The sequence below is a fragment of the Somniosus microcephalus genome, chromosome 16 (genome assembly GCF_052327205.1).
Source record: "Somniosus microcephalus isolate GS21.2 chromosome 16, FLI_Smic_1.0, whole genome shotgun sequence".
Taxonomy (NCBI): domain Eukaryota; kingdom Metazoa; phylum Chordata; class Chondrichthyes; order Squaliformes; family Somniosidae; genus Somniosus; species Somniosus microcephalus.
The window spans coordinates 30,755,972-30,773,886 of record NC_141002.1 but is presented as its reverse complement, the minus strand read 5'-3'; the positions used below and the strand labels follow the sequence as shown (position 1 = coordinate 30,773,886).

Here is a 17,915-nt window from a genome sequence, read left to right as displayed (position 1 = left end):
CAACTGATATGTTATCAACTAGATCCAGTGCATTCATTAAACATACAGTAAAACAACCTGCAATCTCTCACTGCAGACAACATTTCATTCATTAAAACATACAGTAAAAACAAAAAAACCTAAAGTAAAATATTGCGGATGCTTGAATTCTGAAATATAAACAGGAAATGCTGGAAACACTCACCAGGTCAGGCTGCATTTGTGGAGAGAGAAACAGGGATAATGGAGGTGATTTTAACCCTACTCACTCAGCAGAAACCTGGCGAGTGGCCTGTTAAGCTATGACTGCTTGGCAAGCTGTGCACTTCCATTAATATTGGCAGGGATACACACCCGGAGCCAACAAGGTCCTTCTTTACGTATGCACATTGCAGTCCGATGACATCATTGAGACCCGACTGTAATTTTAACTCAGGCCTGAGCAGGGAATCCACCTGGAGTTTCAGGTCGATGACCTTTCATCAGGATCATAGTAACTGCATTTAGCTTTTGTGGTTCATGGAATCATAGAATGATACAGCACAGAAGGAGGCCATTTGACCCATCATGCCTGTGCCGGCTCTTTGGACGAGCTGTCCAAATAGTCCCACTCCCCTGCTCCTTCCCCATAGCCCCGCAATTTTTTTTCCATTCCAAATATATATCCAATTTCCTTTAGAAAGTTATTACTGAATCTGCTTTCGCCACCTTTTCAGACAGTGCATTCCAGGTCGTAACAACTCACTGCATAAAAAATGGCTCCTCGTCTCCCCCTTGGTTCTTTTGCCAATTATTGTAAATCGTCTAGTTTACATCTGTGTCCTCTGGTTACCTAACCGCCTGCCAGTGGAAACAGATCAAAAGATTTTAAGCAAGTACAGAGCCAGGGAAAGGGGAGGGAGGGAGATTGGGGGGGGGGGGGGGGGGGTGGAAATGTTGAGTCAAGAAAGAACACAAGGGAAGCTCTATGATAGGGTGGAGGGCAGGAGAGATTAAATGACAAAAGGGATGATGGTGCAAGGCAAAAGGGACAATAGGGAAAGTAAAGAAACAAACCATTTACACCTCCTCTGGGCCCATCTTCTGTTTATTTACTTGTTTAAAAACTGTTAATCTCGAACATCTTCCAGCTCTGATGAAAGGTCATCGACCTGAAACGTTAACTCTGTTTCTCTCTCCACAGATGCTGCCAGACCTGCTGAGTATTCCCAGCATTTTCGGTTTTTAGTACAGTAAAACAAACTGCAATCTCTCACTGCAGACAACAGTGCATTCATTAGCAGAAGGATAAATCAATTCATGAGCACTTCCATTAATATTGCCCCCCCGTGGTTAAATTTCATATTTTACCCGTTTAAGAAAGGTTTGGCAGTCGTATTGAGAAGCCTACAATAATTTACATCAGTTTATCAATTTCCCAACAAAAGCAAATATATGTTCGCTGTATGAGGTTAATGAGGAGCACGTCAAGTAAAAGCTGGCAACATACTCAGCCCTAGTCTGGAATGTGCCAACTCCTGTACACCTGAATGTGCATTTGTTATGGATAGCAGCAATAAACTAAATATCTGCCCAGTTATCCAAAAATAGGATTTTCTAAACTGGAACATTTATATGGGATCTATAGACATATGGGATCGGAGGCAGCGGACCTGAGCGGGAGCAAGAGCGGAGGTGGAGCAAATAAAGAGCGCGGCAGAGGAAGGCCCGAGAGCGGAGGCAGCGGACCTGAGCGGGAGCAAGAGCGGAGGTGGAGCAAATAAAGAGCGCGGCAGAGGAAGGCCTGAGAGCGGAGGAAGCGGACCCGAGCGGGAGCAACTCAACAAAGGCAGAATTTGAAAGAGTGACGTCAGAATTAAAAATTGACGTCGGCAGAAGGTAAGGAGCTGATTGGTGAGTAGCTGGTAAGTGTTTCTAGTTAATAGTCTATAAAATAAAGGCATGGCAGGGCACCTCAATCCCGTGAAATGCACATCCTGTGCCATGTGGGAAGTCCTGGACGCTTCTCGTGGCCTGGACGGACACGTGTGCGGGAAGTGTCACCAGCTACAGCAGCTTGAGCTCCGGGTTTCCGAGCTTGAGTGGCGGCTGGAGTGACTGCAGTGCATCCGAGAGGCTGAGTTACGTGGATAGCACGTTTCTGGAGGTGGTCACCCCACAGTTTAAGAGTATGCAGGCAGAGAGGGAATGGGTGACCGCCAGACAGAAGAGGAGGACCAAGCAGGTAGGGCAGGAATCCCCTGAGTGCATCTCGCTCGCTAACTGGTTTTCAGTTCTGGATACTGGTGAGGGCGATGCTTCCTCTGGGGACTACAGCCAGAGTCAAGACCACAGCACCATGGGTGGCTCAGCTGCACAGATGGGGAGGAAGAAGAGTGGAAGAGCAATAGTGGTAGGGGATGCGATAGTTAGGGAAATAGACAGGCATTTCTGAGGCATTGGGACCGTTTCTAGGGGAGGTGGGACCTGTACAAGCCGGACGGGTTGCACCTCAACCAATATCATCGTGGCAGAGTTTGCTAGTGCTGTTCGGGAGGGTTTAAACTAGCTTGGCAGGGGGATGGGAACCGGAGAGTGGATTCAGAAGGGAGAGAAGCAAAGCTGGAAATGGAAGGCAGAAAATTAGTAAGCGAGTTTGGAAGGCAGAGGAAACAAAGGCTAGAAAATAGACTACAAGGGAGTTTGGCAGTGCTAAATGGTATATACCTTCAATGCAAGGAGTCTAGGGAATAAAGCAGATGAGCTGAGAGCACAGATAGACACGTGGGAGTATAATATTATAGCTATTACTGAGACATGGCTGAAAGAAGAGCAGGAATGGCAGCTCAAACATGCCTGGTTACAGGGTTTTCAAACGAGATAGAAAGGGGGTTAAAAAAGGAGGGGGCGTCGCAATATTGAATAAAGAATCAATTACAGCTGTGAGGAGGGATGATATCTTAGAAGGATCATCAAATGAGGCCATATGGTTGAACTGAAAAGCAAAAAAGGAGCAATCACACTGCTGGGAGTGTACTATAGACCCCCAAACAGTCAGAGGGGGGTAGAAGAGCAAATATGTAGGCACATTTCTGAGACGTGCAAAAATAGGGCAGTAATAGTAGGGGATTTCAGCTTCCCTAATATTAACGGATAAAATTAGTGTGAAAGGTATAAAGGGAGCAGAATTCTAAAAACGCATTCAGGAGAACTTTTTTTTTAGCCAGTACGTAGCAAGCCCAACAAGAGAGGGGGCGGTTCTGGACCTAGTTTTAGGGAATGAAGCTGGGCAGGTGGAAAGGGTATCAGTGGGATAGCATATTGGTGGTAGTGATCATAATTCAGTTAGATTTAGCATAGTTATGGAAAAGGACAAGGATAGACCAGGAATAAAAGTTCTCAATTGAGGAAAAGCTAATTTTACTAAGCTGGGAGGTGATTTACCCAAAGTGGACTGGAGACAGAAACTTGAAGTTAAATCAGTGAAGAGCAGTGGGAGGCATTCAAGGAGGAGATAGTGAGGGTTCAGAGCAAGTATGTTCCCTTAAAGAAAAAGGGTGGGACTAACACATCTAGAGCCCCCTGGATGTCATGGGGCATAAAGGGTAGGATAAAGAAAAAAAGGGAAGCTTATGACAGATACCGAGGACTCAATACTGCAGAAAGCCGAGAGGAATATAGAAAGTGCAGGGGTGAAATTAAAAAGGAAATTAGGAAAGCAAAGAAAGAGCATGAAAAAATATTGGCAAGTAAAATCAAGGAAAACCCAAAGATGTTTTATAAATACATTAAGAGCAAGAGGATAACTAAAGTAAGAGTAGGGCCTATTAGGGACCATAAAAACCTGTGTGAAAGCGGAAGACATGGGTATGGTTCTTAATGAATACACTGCATCTGTTTTCACAAAAGAGAGGGGCGATGCAGACAATGCAATCAGGGAGGAGGAGTGTGAAATATTAGATGAAATAAACATAGTGAAAGAGGAAGTATTAAGGATATCAGTGGACTGGTCAGGTGGGCAGAACAGTGGCAAATGGAATTCAATCTGGAGAAGTGTGAGGTCATGCATTTGGAGAGGGCTAACAAGGCAAGGGAATACACTATAAATGTTAGGACACCAAGAAGTGCAGAAGATCAGAGGGACCTTGGAGTGCATGTACACAGATCCCTGAAGGTAGCAGAACAGGTAGATAAGGTGGTTAAGAAGGCATACGGGATATTTGCCAAGGCACAGAATATAAGAGAAGGAAGGTTATGCTTGAACTGTATAAAACACTAGTTAGGCCGCAGCTAGAGTACTGCGTGCAGTTCTGGTCACCACATTACAGGAAGGATATGATTGCACTAGAGGGGGTGCAGAGGAGATTTACGAGGATGTTCCCTGGGCTGGCGAATTTTAGCTATGAGGAAAGATCGGATAGGCTGGGGTTGTTTTCTTTTGAACAGAGGAGGCTGAGGGGAGACCTAATTGAGGTGTATAAAATTATGAGGGACCTAGATAGAGTGGATTTGAGGAGAATTTATTTCACCCAGAGGATAGTGGGGGTCTGGAATTCACTGCCTGTAAGGGTGGTAGGGGCAGAGACCCTCATCACATTTAAAAAGTACTTGGATATGCACTTGAAGTGCCGTAACCTACAAGGCTACGGACCAAGTGCTGGAAAGTGGGATTAGGGTGGATAACTCTTTGTCGGCCAGCATGGACAAGATGGGCCGAATGGCCTCCTTCTGTGCCGTAAATTTCTATGATTCTATGTGCAAATATAGGAAAGACCGAAAATGCTGGAATTGCGTAGCGAGTGAGTCAGCATTTGCAAAATGTAAAGACATTTTGATGTTTCAAGTGTAGACCCTTCATCAAAACTGAAGATACTAAGGATGAAAGAAAAAGAGAAGGGCGAAGAGAGACAATTAACAGATACACTAATGACAGGGAGCGAGTTAACTGATTGGAGGGCCAGCGAAGCAGATAGTGCTTTGTGGGGCCTTTTTTCTGGATTTCAACATGACTGTTGATGTTAGTGGCATCCCATCTGTGGTGGGTCCGTCTAGATTATTCAGCACTTTAATGGTCTGGCCTAACAACAACAACAACTACAACTTGTAATTATAAAGCGCCTTTAACATAGTAAAACGTCCCAAGGCGCTTCACAGGAGTATTATAAGACAGAAATATGACACCGAGCCACATAAGGAGAAATTAGGGCAGATGACCAAAAGCTTGGTCAAAGAGGTAGGGTTTAAGGAGAGTCTTAAAGGAGGAAAGAGAGGTAGCGAGAAGGAGAAGTTTAGGGAGGGAATTCCAGAGCTTAGGGCCTAGGCAACACAAGGCACGGCCACCAAAGGTTGAGTGATAATAATCAGGGATGCTCAAGAGGGCAGAATTAGAGGAGCGCAGATATCTCGGGGGTGTTGTGGGGCTAGAGGAGATTACAGAGATAGGGAGGGGCGAGGCCATGGAGTAATTTGAAAACAAGGATGAGAATTTTGAAATCGAGGCATTGCTTAACCAGGAGCTAATGTAGATCAGCGAGCACAGGGGTGATGGGTAAACAGGACTTGGTGCGAGTTAGGATACAGACAGCCAAGTTTTGGATGACCTCAAGTTTATGTAGGGTAGAATGTGGGAGGCCAGCCAGGAATGCGTTGGAATACTCAAGCCTAGAGGTAACAAAGGCATAGATGAGGGTTTCAGCAGCGGATGGGCCGAGGCAAGGGCGGAGACAGGCGATGTTACGGAGGTGGAAATAGGCGGTCTTAGTTATGCTGTGGAAAGTTGGTCGGAAGTTCATTTCGGGGTCAAATATGACACCAAGGTTGTGAACAGTGTGGTGCAGCCTCAGACAGCTGTTAGGGAGAGGGATGGAGTCAATGGCTACGGAAAGGAGTTTGTGGCAGGGACCAAAAACAATGGCTTCGGTCTTCCCAATATTTAACTGGAGAAAATTTCTGTTCATCCAGATGTCGGACAAGCAGTCTGACAATTTAGAGACCGTGGAGGGGTCGAGAGAAGTGGTGGTGAGGTAGAGCTGAGTGTCATCAGCATACATGTGGAAACTGACGCTGTGTTTTCGGATGATGTCGCCAAGGGGCAACATGTAGATGAGAAATAGGAGGGGCCAAGGATAGATCCTTGGGGGACACCAGAGGTAACGTTGTGGGAGCGGGAAGAGAAGCCATTGCAGGTGATTCTCTGGCTACGATTAGATAGATAAGAATGGAAACAGGCGAGGGCAGTCCCACCCAGATGGACGACAGTGGAGAAGGATGGAGTGGTCAACCGTGTCAGAGGCTGCAGACAAGTCAAGAAGGACGAGGAAGGATAGTTTACCTTTGTCACAGTCACAATGGATGTCATTTGTGACTTTGATGAGAGCCGTTTCGGTACTGTGGCAAGGACGGAAATCTGATTGGAGGGATTCAAACATGGAGTTGCGGGAAAGATGGGCACAGATTTGGGAGGCGACAACACGTTCACAGACTTGAGAGAAAAGGGAGGTTGGAGATGGGACAGTAGTTTGCGAGGACGGAGGGGTCAAGGCTTGGTTTTTTGAAGAGAGGGGTGATGATGGCAGATTTGAGGGAGAGGGGGACAGTACCTGAGGAGAGAGAACCGTTAACAATATCAACTAACATGGGAGCCAGAAAAGGAAGTTGTGTAGTCAACAGTTTGGTGGGAATAGGGTCGAGGGAGCAGGAAGTGGATCTCATGAACAAGATGAGTGCGGAGAGGTCATGAGGGGAGGTTGGAGAGAAACTGGAGAAAGATGTGAGTTCAGGGCAGGGGGGAACCTTAAAGGAAGGAAGGGCTCGGGGAAGGAAGGGAAGTGGCAGAGGCAGCTGAACGGATGGTCTCAATCTTAGAGACGAAGAAATCCATGAGTTCCTCACACTTGTTGTTGGAGGTGAGGGCGGAGGAGACAGGGGAGAGGGGTTTAAGAAGACGGTTAGCAGTGGAGAATAGAAGCCGGGGTTTATATTTGCATTCCAGTATGATTCTGGAATAGTGAGCAATTTTCACAGACGAGAACGGGACCCGATAATGCTTTATGTGGTCCAGCCAGATCTGGCGGTGAATGGCTAAACCAGTTGGCTGCCATATCCGTTCAAGTCTGCATCCCTTGGACTTAAGGGAGCAAAGATGAGGGTCATACCAGGGGGAACGGCCAGGGTGAGAGTGTAATTGTTTCAATAGGGACTAGGGCATCAAAGGTGGTGGTGAGGGTGTGGTTGAGCAGATCGGTAGCTGCAGAAATGGCATGGTAATGGAGGGCCAAAGGCTGGACAGTTGGGATTTCATAAGTGCTGTTGTAAGAGAGATGGGAAAGAGTTTTTTCCAGGGGCGGACACAGAAGGAAGTAGGTTTGGGGGGGGGGGGGGCGGGGGGCGGTGGAAGGGGGATGTGGGTGGAGAGTGACACGAGGTCAGAGATGGCCTTATCCTCGATTGAACATGATGGGAGTAGCGAGACCACAAGAGATGGCAAGGTAGAGGTGGTGACCGTGAATATGGGTTGGGGAGTTTACATGGAGGGAGAGGTTAAGGGAGGATAGGAGGCTGGTGAACTCAGAGGAGAGAGAGCATAATGAATTCAGATGGAGGTTGAAATCACCGAGGATGAGAAGTCGCTCGGTGCAGAGGCTGAGGGAGGAGAACAGTGAAGATATCTCAGTAATAACATTTTTATGGTACTTGGGTGGGCGGTAGAGAACAAGAATTTTAAATGAGAGGAGAGAGGGGTGGAATAAGGAGAGATGCTCAAAGGAGGAGAAAGGGCCGGAGGAGTAGGGGGACAGAGATTTGGTGATGAGAGCCACACCACCACGGCGGTCTGAGCGGGGCAAGTGGTGGAAGGTATAGCCAGGCAGGGGGCAGGGGGCTTCATTTAAGGGTAAGGAATCATCACCCCTCAACCAAGTTTCTGTCAGGGCCATGATGACGATGCAATCATCCACGATAAGCTCATGGATGGCAAGGGCCTTGTTCGCAAGGAGATGCGGAGAAGGTCGGTGAAGGCTGCCCCACTGCTAGCGTCCACAGGGTCAGTGCTGGGGGGGCGGTGGGATGAGTTGGATGGGGAGGAGATTGGCATGATTTTCCTCCAGTGGGCACGCTGGGCGGGAAGGTCGGTGAGAGAGTAGGATGGGACAGTTGGGGTTGCTGCTCGTAAGAAGGCAGTGACGAGTGCCTCGATGGGCCCTTCGTAGGATGCCAAGAGAGGCACTCATGATAACCAGTACACTTTCTTTCATGATTCCTTTGTCATCGCCTGGACATCTCCAAAGTTTTTCCACAGGTTGTGATACCATGTACTTACGAACAAGTTACTACTATATGGCTTTCCACCAAAGCTAGGGTCATGGCTATCCAGTATTCCTCTCAAGGTGCTCTATCTGTGCACTAGTTGATAGCTGACCATCCAACATTACTTCCATCAACTAATGGGTTCTTCAGGGCTCCATTCTCTCGCCAAGCATATTCCTGTTTATTATTAATGATCTCCTCTACTCATTGTCTATCACAGTCCACTCTACTGCTGATGATTCCACGCAACGTGCAGCAGCTTTCTTCAGATTATAACCTTTTAATGACCAATCTCCTGGCATTGCAATGGGTAAATTATTACATCTTGATCTCCCCATGCCCTATGATGAGCCAAAGCAGATCCATGTTAATAGATTGGAGAAAAGCTGATTTTGAGGGGCTGAGAATAGAACTTGGGAAAAAAAATGGGCAACAATATTGGCAAACAACGATGTAGAACAGCAATGGGAAACATTTAAAACAGTGTTCAACAGAGTGCAGGAAAAATATATTCCGCTAAAAGGAAAGAACAAACTAAACAACAAGAGACTCCATGGATGAATAAAGCCATAAGGGAACAATTGAAGGTAAGGAAAGAGGCATAAATTAAGTAGACAGACAGCAGGGGAGTGCATGATAAGGGAGAATACGAAAAGATTAGGAGAGAAGTCAAAAAAACAATTAGGGAGGCAAAGAGGAACTATGAAATTAAATTAGCAAGGAACATAAAACAAAATAGTAAAATATTTTATAGGCACATCAATAAAAAAGGAAGGTTGGGATGGGAATAGAGCCATTAAGGGATAGTCAGGATAATACCACACGTAACAATTGAGAGATGGCAGACATATTAAATAATTATTTTGCTTCAGTATTTACAGGGAAATAGAACAGGTGGACATGACATTGGATGATGAGATTAGTAATGAAATAAGTGCGTTTAAAATTTAAAAAGGGGATATATTAAATAAATTAAATTAATCAAACTCAAAGAGGATAAAACCCCTGGTCCAGATGGATTGCATCCACACATTTTTAATGAATCTCGGGAAGAAATAGCAGAGGCATTACTACACATATTTAATAATTCGTTAGAAAAAGGTGTAGTGCCAGAGGACTGGCGGATAGCTGACGTAATACTGATATTTAAGAAGGGGGATAGAACAAGTCCACGGAATTATAGACCAGTCAGCTTAACATCGGTGGTAGGAAAAATAATGGAATCCCTACTAAAGGAGAAAATAGAAGAACATCTAAAAGCCAAAAATATAATAATGATGAATAGTTAACATGGGTTTCAAAAGGGAAAGTCTTGCTTAACCAACCTCATTGAATATTTTGAAGAGGTAACAGAGAGAGTAGACAATAGTAATGCAGTAGATGTAATTTATCTGGATTTTTAAAAAGACCTTTGATAAGGTACCCCATGATAGACTGATTAACAAGGTCAGAGAATGCAGAGTCAGGGGAGAAGTAGCAGAATGGATTCCTGGCTGGCTTCAGGACAGAAAGCAGAGAGTAGGAGTAAAGGGTAGCTATTCACCGTGGCAGAAGGTGGGTAGTGGTGTTCCACAAGGATCAGTGCTGGGACCACTGTTGTTCACAATTTATATTAATGATTTAGACTTTGGAATCAAAAGCACAATTTCTAAATTTGCAGATGACACCAAATTGAGCAGGATTGTCAATACTGAGGGGTACTTGCAACAAGTTACAGGAGGACATTAATAAACTTGCAGAATGGGCATATAATTGGCAAATGAAGTTCAACACAGATAAATGTGAGGTATTACATTTTGGTAGGAAGAATAGGGAGGTCACTTATCACTCGGAGGGTGCAAGTCTAGGTGGGGTGGAGGAACAAAGGGATCTAGGTGTACAAATACACAAATCACTAAAAGTTGCGACACAGGTTAGCAAGGCCATAAAAAATCTCAAATAGAATTCCTACATCACAAAAAGGTTCAACTTCCCACTTTGTGTCAATACATCTAATCCCCTCAACCATTCCTAATTCTCTGTCCAAGATGTGAATACCTTTTCCATGTATGGGTTTGCTCTTCGAACACCTCTCTCGCACTTCTGGATAAGATACAAGAAAAAACTTGCTGTCTGATGGACAGTCTTCCTCTTACCTCTGGCTCCCAACCTCTGTCTCTCCACTGTCAATTTTCCTGGTTTCTATTTTAGCAAAATTACTATGGTGATTGCCCCTCTGAACTGTCTCTATTGGCTTCCCTTTAGTTCCAAATCCAGTGCCCTACATGTTCGGTCTCTCCCCGGCATCCACACTTTGTTGAAAATCGAAGCTTATGACACTATTTCGTCCTCCTCAAACTCATTCGTCCCAAACTGACTCCACTTTCCCCCCAAAATCTACATGTTTTGAGAAAAACACAAGCTTGGTGTCACTTAATCACGACTTCTTCATTTATCTCGGTGGTCCACTGGAGCACCGATAATACAGAAGTAAGAGTTTGGGGTTTGTTGGAGACATTCCCGGCGCCTTCCAAGGAATAATTGGTGTTTACATAAAACCCGAAAATCAGTGTTTGTAAAAAATGGCAAACTGCTCATGCACAAATGGTGTTTCTTTTACATTCTGCCACTTTGATACGTCACTCTGCTTTTCATTTCTTATTACTAATTACAGTATATGATATTTTATTACACTTTGATTTTAGTGTTATGACTGAAATTATTTGCTTCCTGTATTTTTATTTACCTAATATTTGATACTGTTTAGGCTCATATGGAGCATAAACACCATCATAGACCAGTTGGGCCGAATGGCCTGTGTCTGTGCTGTAATTTCTATGTAATTCTATGTTTTTTTTTTAAGTAATAGCAGTAAGAGTCATTGGCTCTAGACCCTCACCCAGGTTTCTCAGTGCCCGTAAAGAGATCTTTGAGGTATTTATCAGCTCAGTGTCTCAGACAAGTTAATGTGCCCTAAATGCACTTTGTGAAATGTTTTTGAAATGGCTAGAATGCCACAAATTATGCTGAAATTGAACTGAAAATGTATTTAAAACATTCAGAACAATGTGATTATTTCACCACTAAAGTTTCCCCTTTAGACGCATTCCAGTTGTTTTACGGTGCATACTTTGATCCTGTTCATTTCATCGAACCAGTTTCCGTGGAAACAAAAACAAGAAGTGTGTGCTTTTAAAACCGTTTTATACAGTTATGGTTTCCTCCTAGATTACAACAGTGACTGCACTTCAAAAGTACTTCATTAGCTGTAAAGTGCTTTGGAACGTCCTGAGGTCATGAAAGGAGTTAATGTATATACAGGAAACTTTGGTTTATCCGGAAGTTAAAAGTCCGGAAAGCTCTATCTACCGGCAAAATTCAGGAGCCGTTTCCTGTAAGTATTTTTACTTCTCGTTGCTTTTTTTTCCCCAGTCAGGCTCTGCAAGGTCTGTAGCTAAGCAACAGCTTCAGCTAGAGACGCTTTTAAGCTGCAGCTGACTGTATTGAAGCTGTTGCTAAGCAACAGGGTTTGTTGATTCACACGGAGCTGAAAATCTCCGTATGTTTCAACATGTCCGGCAGTTTTGATCTAACGGCAACAGCTCGGTCCCGTCGGTGCCGGATATCACAAAGTTTCCTGTAAATGCAAGTTCTTTCATTCTTTCTTGTATTAGACCCGAATTGCATTTTTAAGCCGGCTGTTCACTTTTTTTTGAGTAATCAATACATCTGATACATCGAGAGGACAAACATACAACAGGAATTACCTTCGGGTTTTCGATGATCGGTGCATTAATACTACAAGCTGCTGCTGGTTCTTTCACCGATTTGCCACGTACCTAAAATAGAATAAAAAATAAAAGTTTTGGTTTCTCTTCACCTCTAATCACACAGTCGAAGCAGAGTGAGGCTGGAGTTACTGATTCTAAATGGACTTGTCCTGTATTATTCACACTATCAATTCAGATACTTGAGGCCTGATTGTATACAGAGGGCAATTATAATATTGCCAATGATAGCAAGATATGTGGGTAAGGTGATGAGTACAAGACAGACGAGAAGCATTTCAAAGGGATCTGGACCAAATAAGCAGATGAGCTTAGGAACAACAGATGGATTTTAATGTAGATGGAGGCGAGACTATTCACATTAGAACAGGAAATATGAAACATGTACTTAATAATTCCATAGAATATACAGCACAGAAACAGGCCATTTGGCCCAACTAATCTATGCCAGTGTTTTTATGCTCCACACGAGCCTCTTCCCACCCTATCAGTATAACCTTCTATTCCTATCTCCCTCATGTAGTTATTTAGCTTCTTCTTAAATGCATCTATGCTATTTGCCTCAACTATTCCATGTGGTAGTGAGTTCCACATTCTAATCACTCTCTGGGTAAAGAAGTTTCTCCTGAATTCACTACTGGATTCATTGGTGACCATATTTATGACCCCTAGTTCTGGGCTCCTCTACAAGCGGAAACATTTTCTACATCTACCCTATCAAACCCATTCATAATTTTAAATTCCACTATTAGTTCACCCCTCAGCCTTCTCTTTTCTAGAGAAAAGAGCCCCAGCTTGTTCAGCCTTTCTTGATAGGCATAACCTCTCAGTTCTGGTATCATCCTTGTAAAAAAAAAATTTGCACCCTCTCCAGTGCAGACCAGAACTCTGCACATTACTCCAAGTGTGGTATAACCAAGGTTCTATACAAGTTTAACACAACTTCTATGCTTTTCAATTCTATACCTCTTAAAATGAATCCCAGTGCTTTGTTTGCATTTTTATGGCCTTGTTAATCATGGAGTGTCCATGGAATTATTATTGACCACTGATTGGCTATATTTCATTAGACTGAAGTTGATATCAACTTAGTCAATCAGGTATTAGCATTCATCTCAAAGATGTTTGCCAGTATGCCAAAAGGAATTATTCTAACCTTAAGATCATTGCTGATACGGCACTTAAAATATAGCACTTAGTTGTGAGTTCTTTTTGAAAGATAAGGCAACCAAAACTGCATACAGTATTTCAGGTGTAGCATTGAAGCATTTTAAGATAAAAACAACAAAATTACTCTGAGACTTGTTGCTCCAACGTATAAATAGAGGATCCATGTAATAAAATCCAATAGCTTTCTCTAATAGAAACATCCAAGGCAAACCCAGACTGTGAACTGCTTGGCCAAGGATAGTTATTTATTTGTGCAATGATAATGGCCCATAATTTCCAATCCCTACGGGTGTGTTTGAGCTGTGCACACACCTGTTGGGACATCGCAAGTGCCAGTTTCAGGCATGCGAAGTGCATGCGTTGAAAACCAGCATTTCCGATCTGTCAAGAATCCTCTTGACAGATCGGACGCCTGCCCTGGAGAAGGGCCTCTGCGGGGGGAGAGTTACGCTTTCTGCAGAACCTCCGCCCGCTGAAATAACTTAAAAATCTTACACCTGGTAAAAGCAAGCGTAAGGCCAGCATGAGTTTAAAAAAGTTGAAAACATATTTTTTTCCCCACTCATTTATAATTTAAAAATACTTTAAAAAGGTAAGTTTATTTTTAGCCCCATAAAAGTTTTAATTATTTTTTTCAATAAATTAAATTTTTGTTTAAAATATTTAATTTAATGTAATTTTAACTCATTTTAAAAACGTGATAAAAAGATTTATTTAATGTTTTGATGCCTTTTTTCAGTGATCTCCATTCATATATTTGACAGGTCTAAGCTATCAAAAGTATGAAGGGAGATTCCCTTCTCCCATTGGTTCCCCATGGCCCACGTGATCCCTGGGACGCTTGTGAACCGCCTGCGCCCCAGGACACGTGGGCCCTGCACATTTCGTCGTGGAGAGGCCCAGGAGCGGAAATGGCCGGACCTCTGGAGCCCTCCGGTAAGGGCGTAGATTTTTTCCAGATCGGGGGCCTCCGCACGCAGGAAGCCTCCGATCGGAAAATACGGGCCAATATCTTACTAAAGCTGGATTGAGGGCAGGTCCAAATAACTTTCAGTACTGAACCAACCTGTTCATCAAAAGTAATCAGGAACTATCTGATTAAATTTGGTCTGTCGTGTACATAAATGCCAAGTAGGCAAATAACGAGACTCCTTTAATTCTAATTTGGCACTCAACAACCTTCCAGCCTCAATTAGAGTTTAACAATTTCAGATCATAACCACTGCTCCCATTTTTTCCAGATAACAGGTGCTGGCAATGTTTCTGCTATTGCCATTTACAACTCCTTCAGACCCATCTTTTCTTTCTTTACTTGTCCCATTGCCACCCCCTTTTGTCTTGCACCATTATCCCTTTTGTCATTTAATCTCTCCTGCCTTCCAGCCTATCACAGACCTTCCCTTTTGTCTTTTCCTCCCCTCCCCCCTTTCCCTGCCCCTGCACTTGCTTAAAACCTGTTACATCTCTTAACACTTTCCAGTTCTGATGAAAGGACATCAACCTGAAATGTTAATTCTGTTTCTCTCTCCACGGATGCTGCCTGACCTGCTGAGTATTTCCAGCATCTTCTGTTTATATATCAGATTTCCAGCTTCTTAAGTATTCTGCCTTCCTTTAATTCTGTTGCTGATAAATATTGGCCTGGAATTTGCGATGAGAATAACAGTGAGGCTATCAGCGCTCACCGTTATAATGGAGGAAATCTGACAGCATCTTCTGGAGTACACAGTTAAACATGGAAATCCAGAAGTTGCTGTCAGAGATACTCTGCCCCTCCATAGGGTGTGCTTTGCAGTCCTTGCGATAGGCTTGGCAATGAAATGGCTGCAATGGCGTGAACTTGCTGTACTTGCCCACTGGTTCCCCAATAAAACTGGCTTAAAAAGTTAGGGTTGGGGTATTCAGGAGTAAGTGATAATTACTGCCAAACAACCTCTCTGGCTCTGAAAAATTAATTTTACGAGTATGGAGTCTCATTCCCTCAGAAGGAAATTAGTGTTGGAGATTTAAAACATTTTTTTTTACTTTTTGTCTATCTCTTATCTCTCTCCCTTAATCCCATCTGTATTTCCCATCTGTATATCCCAATTTTTATTTTGCTTTCTGAACATCACTTAATTCTAATTTATATTTCCTGCTTCATACTTCTTGGTTTGGACTCTGAGTGGCTCAGTGAGAATTCTTCAATCTGATTGGTTGAAGAGCCTCGCTGTTGCTTGTCCTGCTTACACACGCCACAGATCCCCTGTAGAGGGCGCCGCACTGGAAAGACAGCGGATTAGTAGAAATTAGCTGACAAGCCCGCGAAAAGTCTGTGGGCAGCTGTTAGCGAGGTGAACGGCGAGCGCCATTCCTTCGCGTGAGAGCAAAATCCAGGCCAATACATTCTGATTTCCAAACTGAGCTCTTTGGAGACTTTCCTTCTGAACCCATCAAACTGAATTTAGCATTTTCTGTTTCCAAACTAGTTATGGCATGATAAAGAAGTGTAATGAGTTTGTGGTTCTATTTTGCTCCATTTTAGAAACTGTTCTATAGAAGTGAAAGGATTCTGGAGGTTTACCCTGTGTAATAAACATGGCTTATTTGAGAGTATTAAAAAAAGCTAGAGGATCAATAAGGGACTTGGTGCTGGTTTAAGTATTCCCGGCCAAACGGGTCAGAAAATATTTAGAGACCGCCTTGCTCTCATCTCTGGAAACTGACGGAGAGAGAGTGAGGCTAGTGTTCTACTATATGTAGAATGGCATTGAAGTACTTTGGGGGATATTGAAAGGATAGCAATTAACTATCCGCACACAGAGTTTGTCAAATGCATTGATGGAACTGAACATTGGCAGACAGTTGTTTAGAATTAATAAATAATGCACATCCAATTGGAATAGGGTGGCACGTATCAATTAAGAGATGCTTCAACTAAAAGTAGTGCAGCCCACAGACATGTTATTTCAGGTTTTGATGACCCAGCTAAACCTGCAAGCCAGGCAGCTGTAGTTGCTTTATCGATCTTGTACCCTTTTACCATTCCAAAGGAAATTAGTGAGTTATTAATTAAGCTCAGTCAAAATTTGGCTTTGAATTCTAATTTATAGAGGCAGTCTTCTGGTAACTTTAATGGCAATAACTGCCCATCAGACATACTGGGGGCAAGAGTGACCAGCAAGTTACAGCAGTGTATAATAATTAAAACACACTGGAAATGCTCTGTACAACAACAACTTGTATTTATATAGCACCTTTAACATAGTAAAACGTCCCAAGACGCTGCACAGGAGTAGCGGTTTTAAGAGCGAAAAATAAAAATGACAGCGGAGAAGGCAATTGAGCAAGGTAGCTGTGGGGGAATTAAAAACCAGAGCGTGTCAGGAAGGGACAGAATGTATAATGATAAAGGTAAAGTAGTAAAAGGGGTAAAAGCAGGAATAAATTGTCAGAAAACATATTTGAAAGTTCTTTATCTGAATGTACGCAGCATTCGTAACAAAATAGACGAGTTGACGGTACAAATAACTACACATGGGTATGATCTGGTGGCCATTACGGAAACATGGCTGCAAGATGATCATGACTGGGAACTAAACATACAAGGGTATTTGACAATTAGGAAGGAAAGGGAGGTGGGGTTGCTATGTTAATCAAGGATGAAATCACTGCAATAGTCAGAAATGATATTGGGTCAAAGGATCAGGATAGTGAAACAGTTTGGGTGGAGATAAGGAATAATAAGGGGAAAAAGTCACTAGTGGGCGTAGTCTATAGGCCTCCTAACAGTTGCAACTCTGTTGGTCGGAGTATAAATCAGGAAATAGTTGGGGCTTGTAATAAGGGAACAGCTATAATCATGGGGGATTTTAACTTTCATATTGACTGGACTAATCAAATTGGGCATGGCAGCCTTGAGGAAGAGTTCATAGAGTGTATTAGGGACGGATTCCATGAGCAGTATGTAACTGAACCAACCAGGGGGCAGGCAATCTTAGATCTGGTCCTGTGTAATGAGACAGGATTAATAAAAAATGTCCTAGTAAAGGATCCCCTTGGAATGAGTGACCATAATATGGTTGAATTCCAAATTCAGTTTGAGGGTGAGAGAGTTGGATCTCAAACCAGCGTACTGAGCTTAAATAAAGGAGACTATGAAGGTATGAGAGTAGAATTGACTAAAGTGGACTGGGAAAACAGATTAAAGTGTAAGACGGTACAAGAGCAGTGGTCTACATTCAAGGAGATATTTCACATCTTTCAAGATAAATATATTCCACTGAGGAAAAAGGGGAGTAAAAGAAAAGACAGCCATCCGTGGCTTAGTAAAGGATAGTATCCGACTGAAAACAAGGGCATATAAAGTAGCCAAATCTAGTGGGAGGATAGAAGATTGGGAAGCATTTAAAAGCCAGCAAACAATAACTAAAAGATTAATTAAGAAAGGGAAGATAGATTATGAAAGTAAACTAGCAAAAAATATAAAAACAGATAGCAAGAGTTTCTACAGCTATATAAAAAGAAAAAGGGTGGCTAAAGTGAACATTGGTCCCTTAGAGGATGAGACCGGGAAACTAGTGGTGGGGAACATGGAGATGGCAAAGACGCTGAACAAATATTTTGTATCAGTCTTTACAGTAGAGGACACTAAAAATATCCCAACACTGGACAAACAGGGGGCAATGGGGGGGGGGGGGGGGAGGAGCTAAACACGATTAAAATCACTAAGGAGAT

General features: G+C 43.2%; 1 protein-coding gene across 2 annotated transcripts in view; it reads right to left on the bottom strand.

Annotated features, from left to right (window-relative positions):
- Positions 1-17,915, bottom strand: part of pot1 (protection of telomeres 1 homolog) — a 457,382-nt gene that overhangs the window by 288,201 nt on the left and 151,266 nt on the right. For both annotated transcript variants that reach the window (XM_086008747.1, XM_086008748.1), the window contains one exon: positions 12,009-12,080. In XM_086008747.1, the coding sequence (XP_085864873.1) occupies positions 12,009-12,080 (72 nt within the window). The remainder of the gene's footprint in view (positions 1-12,008; positions 12,081-17,915) is intronic.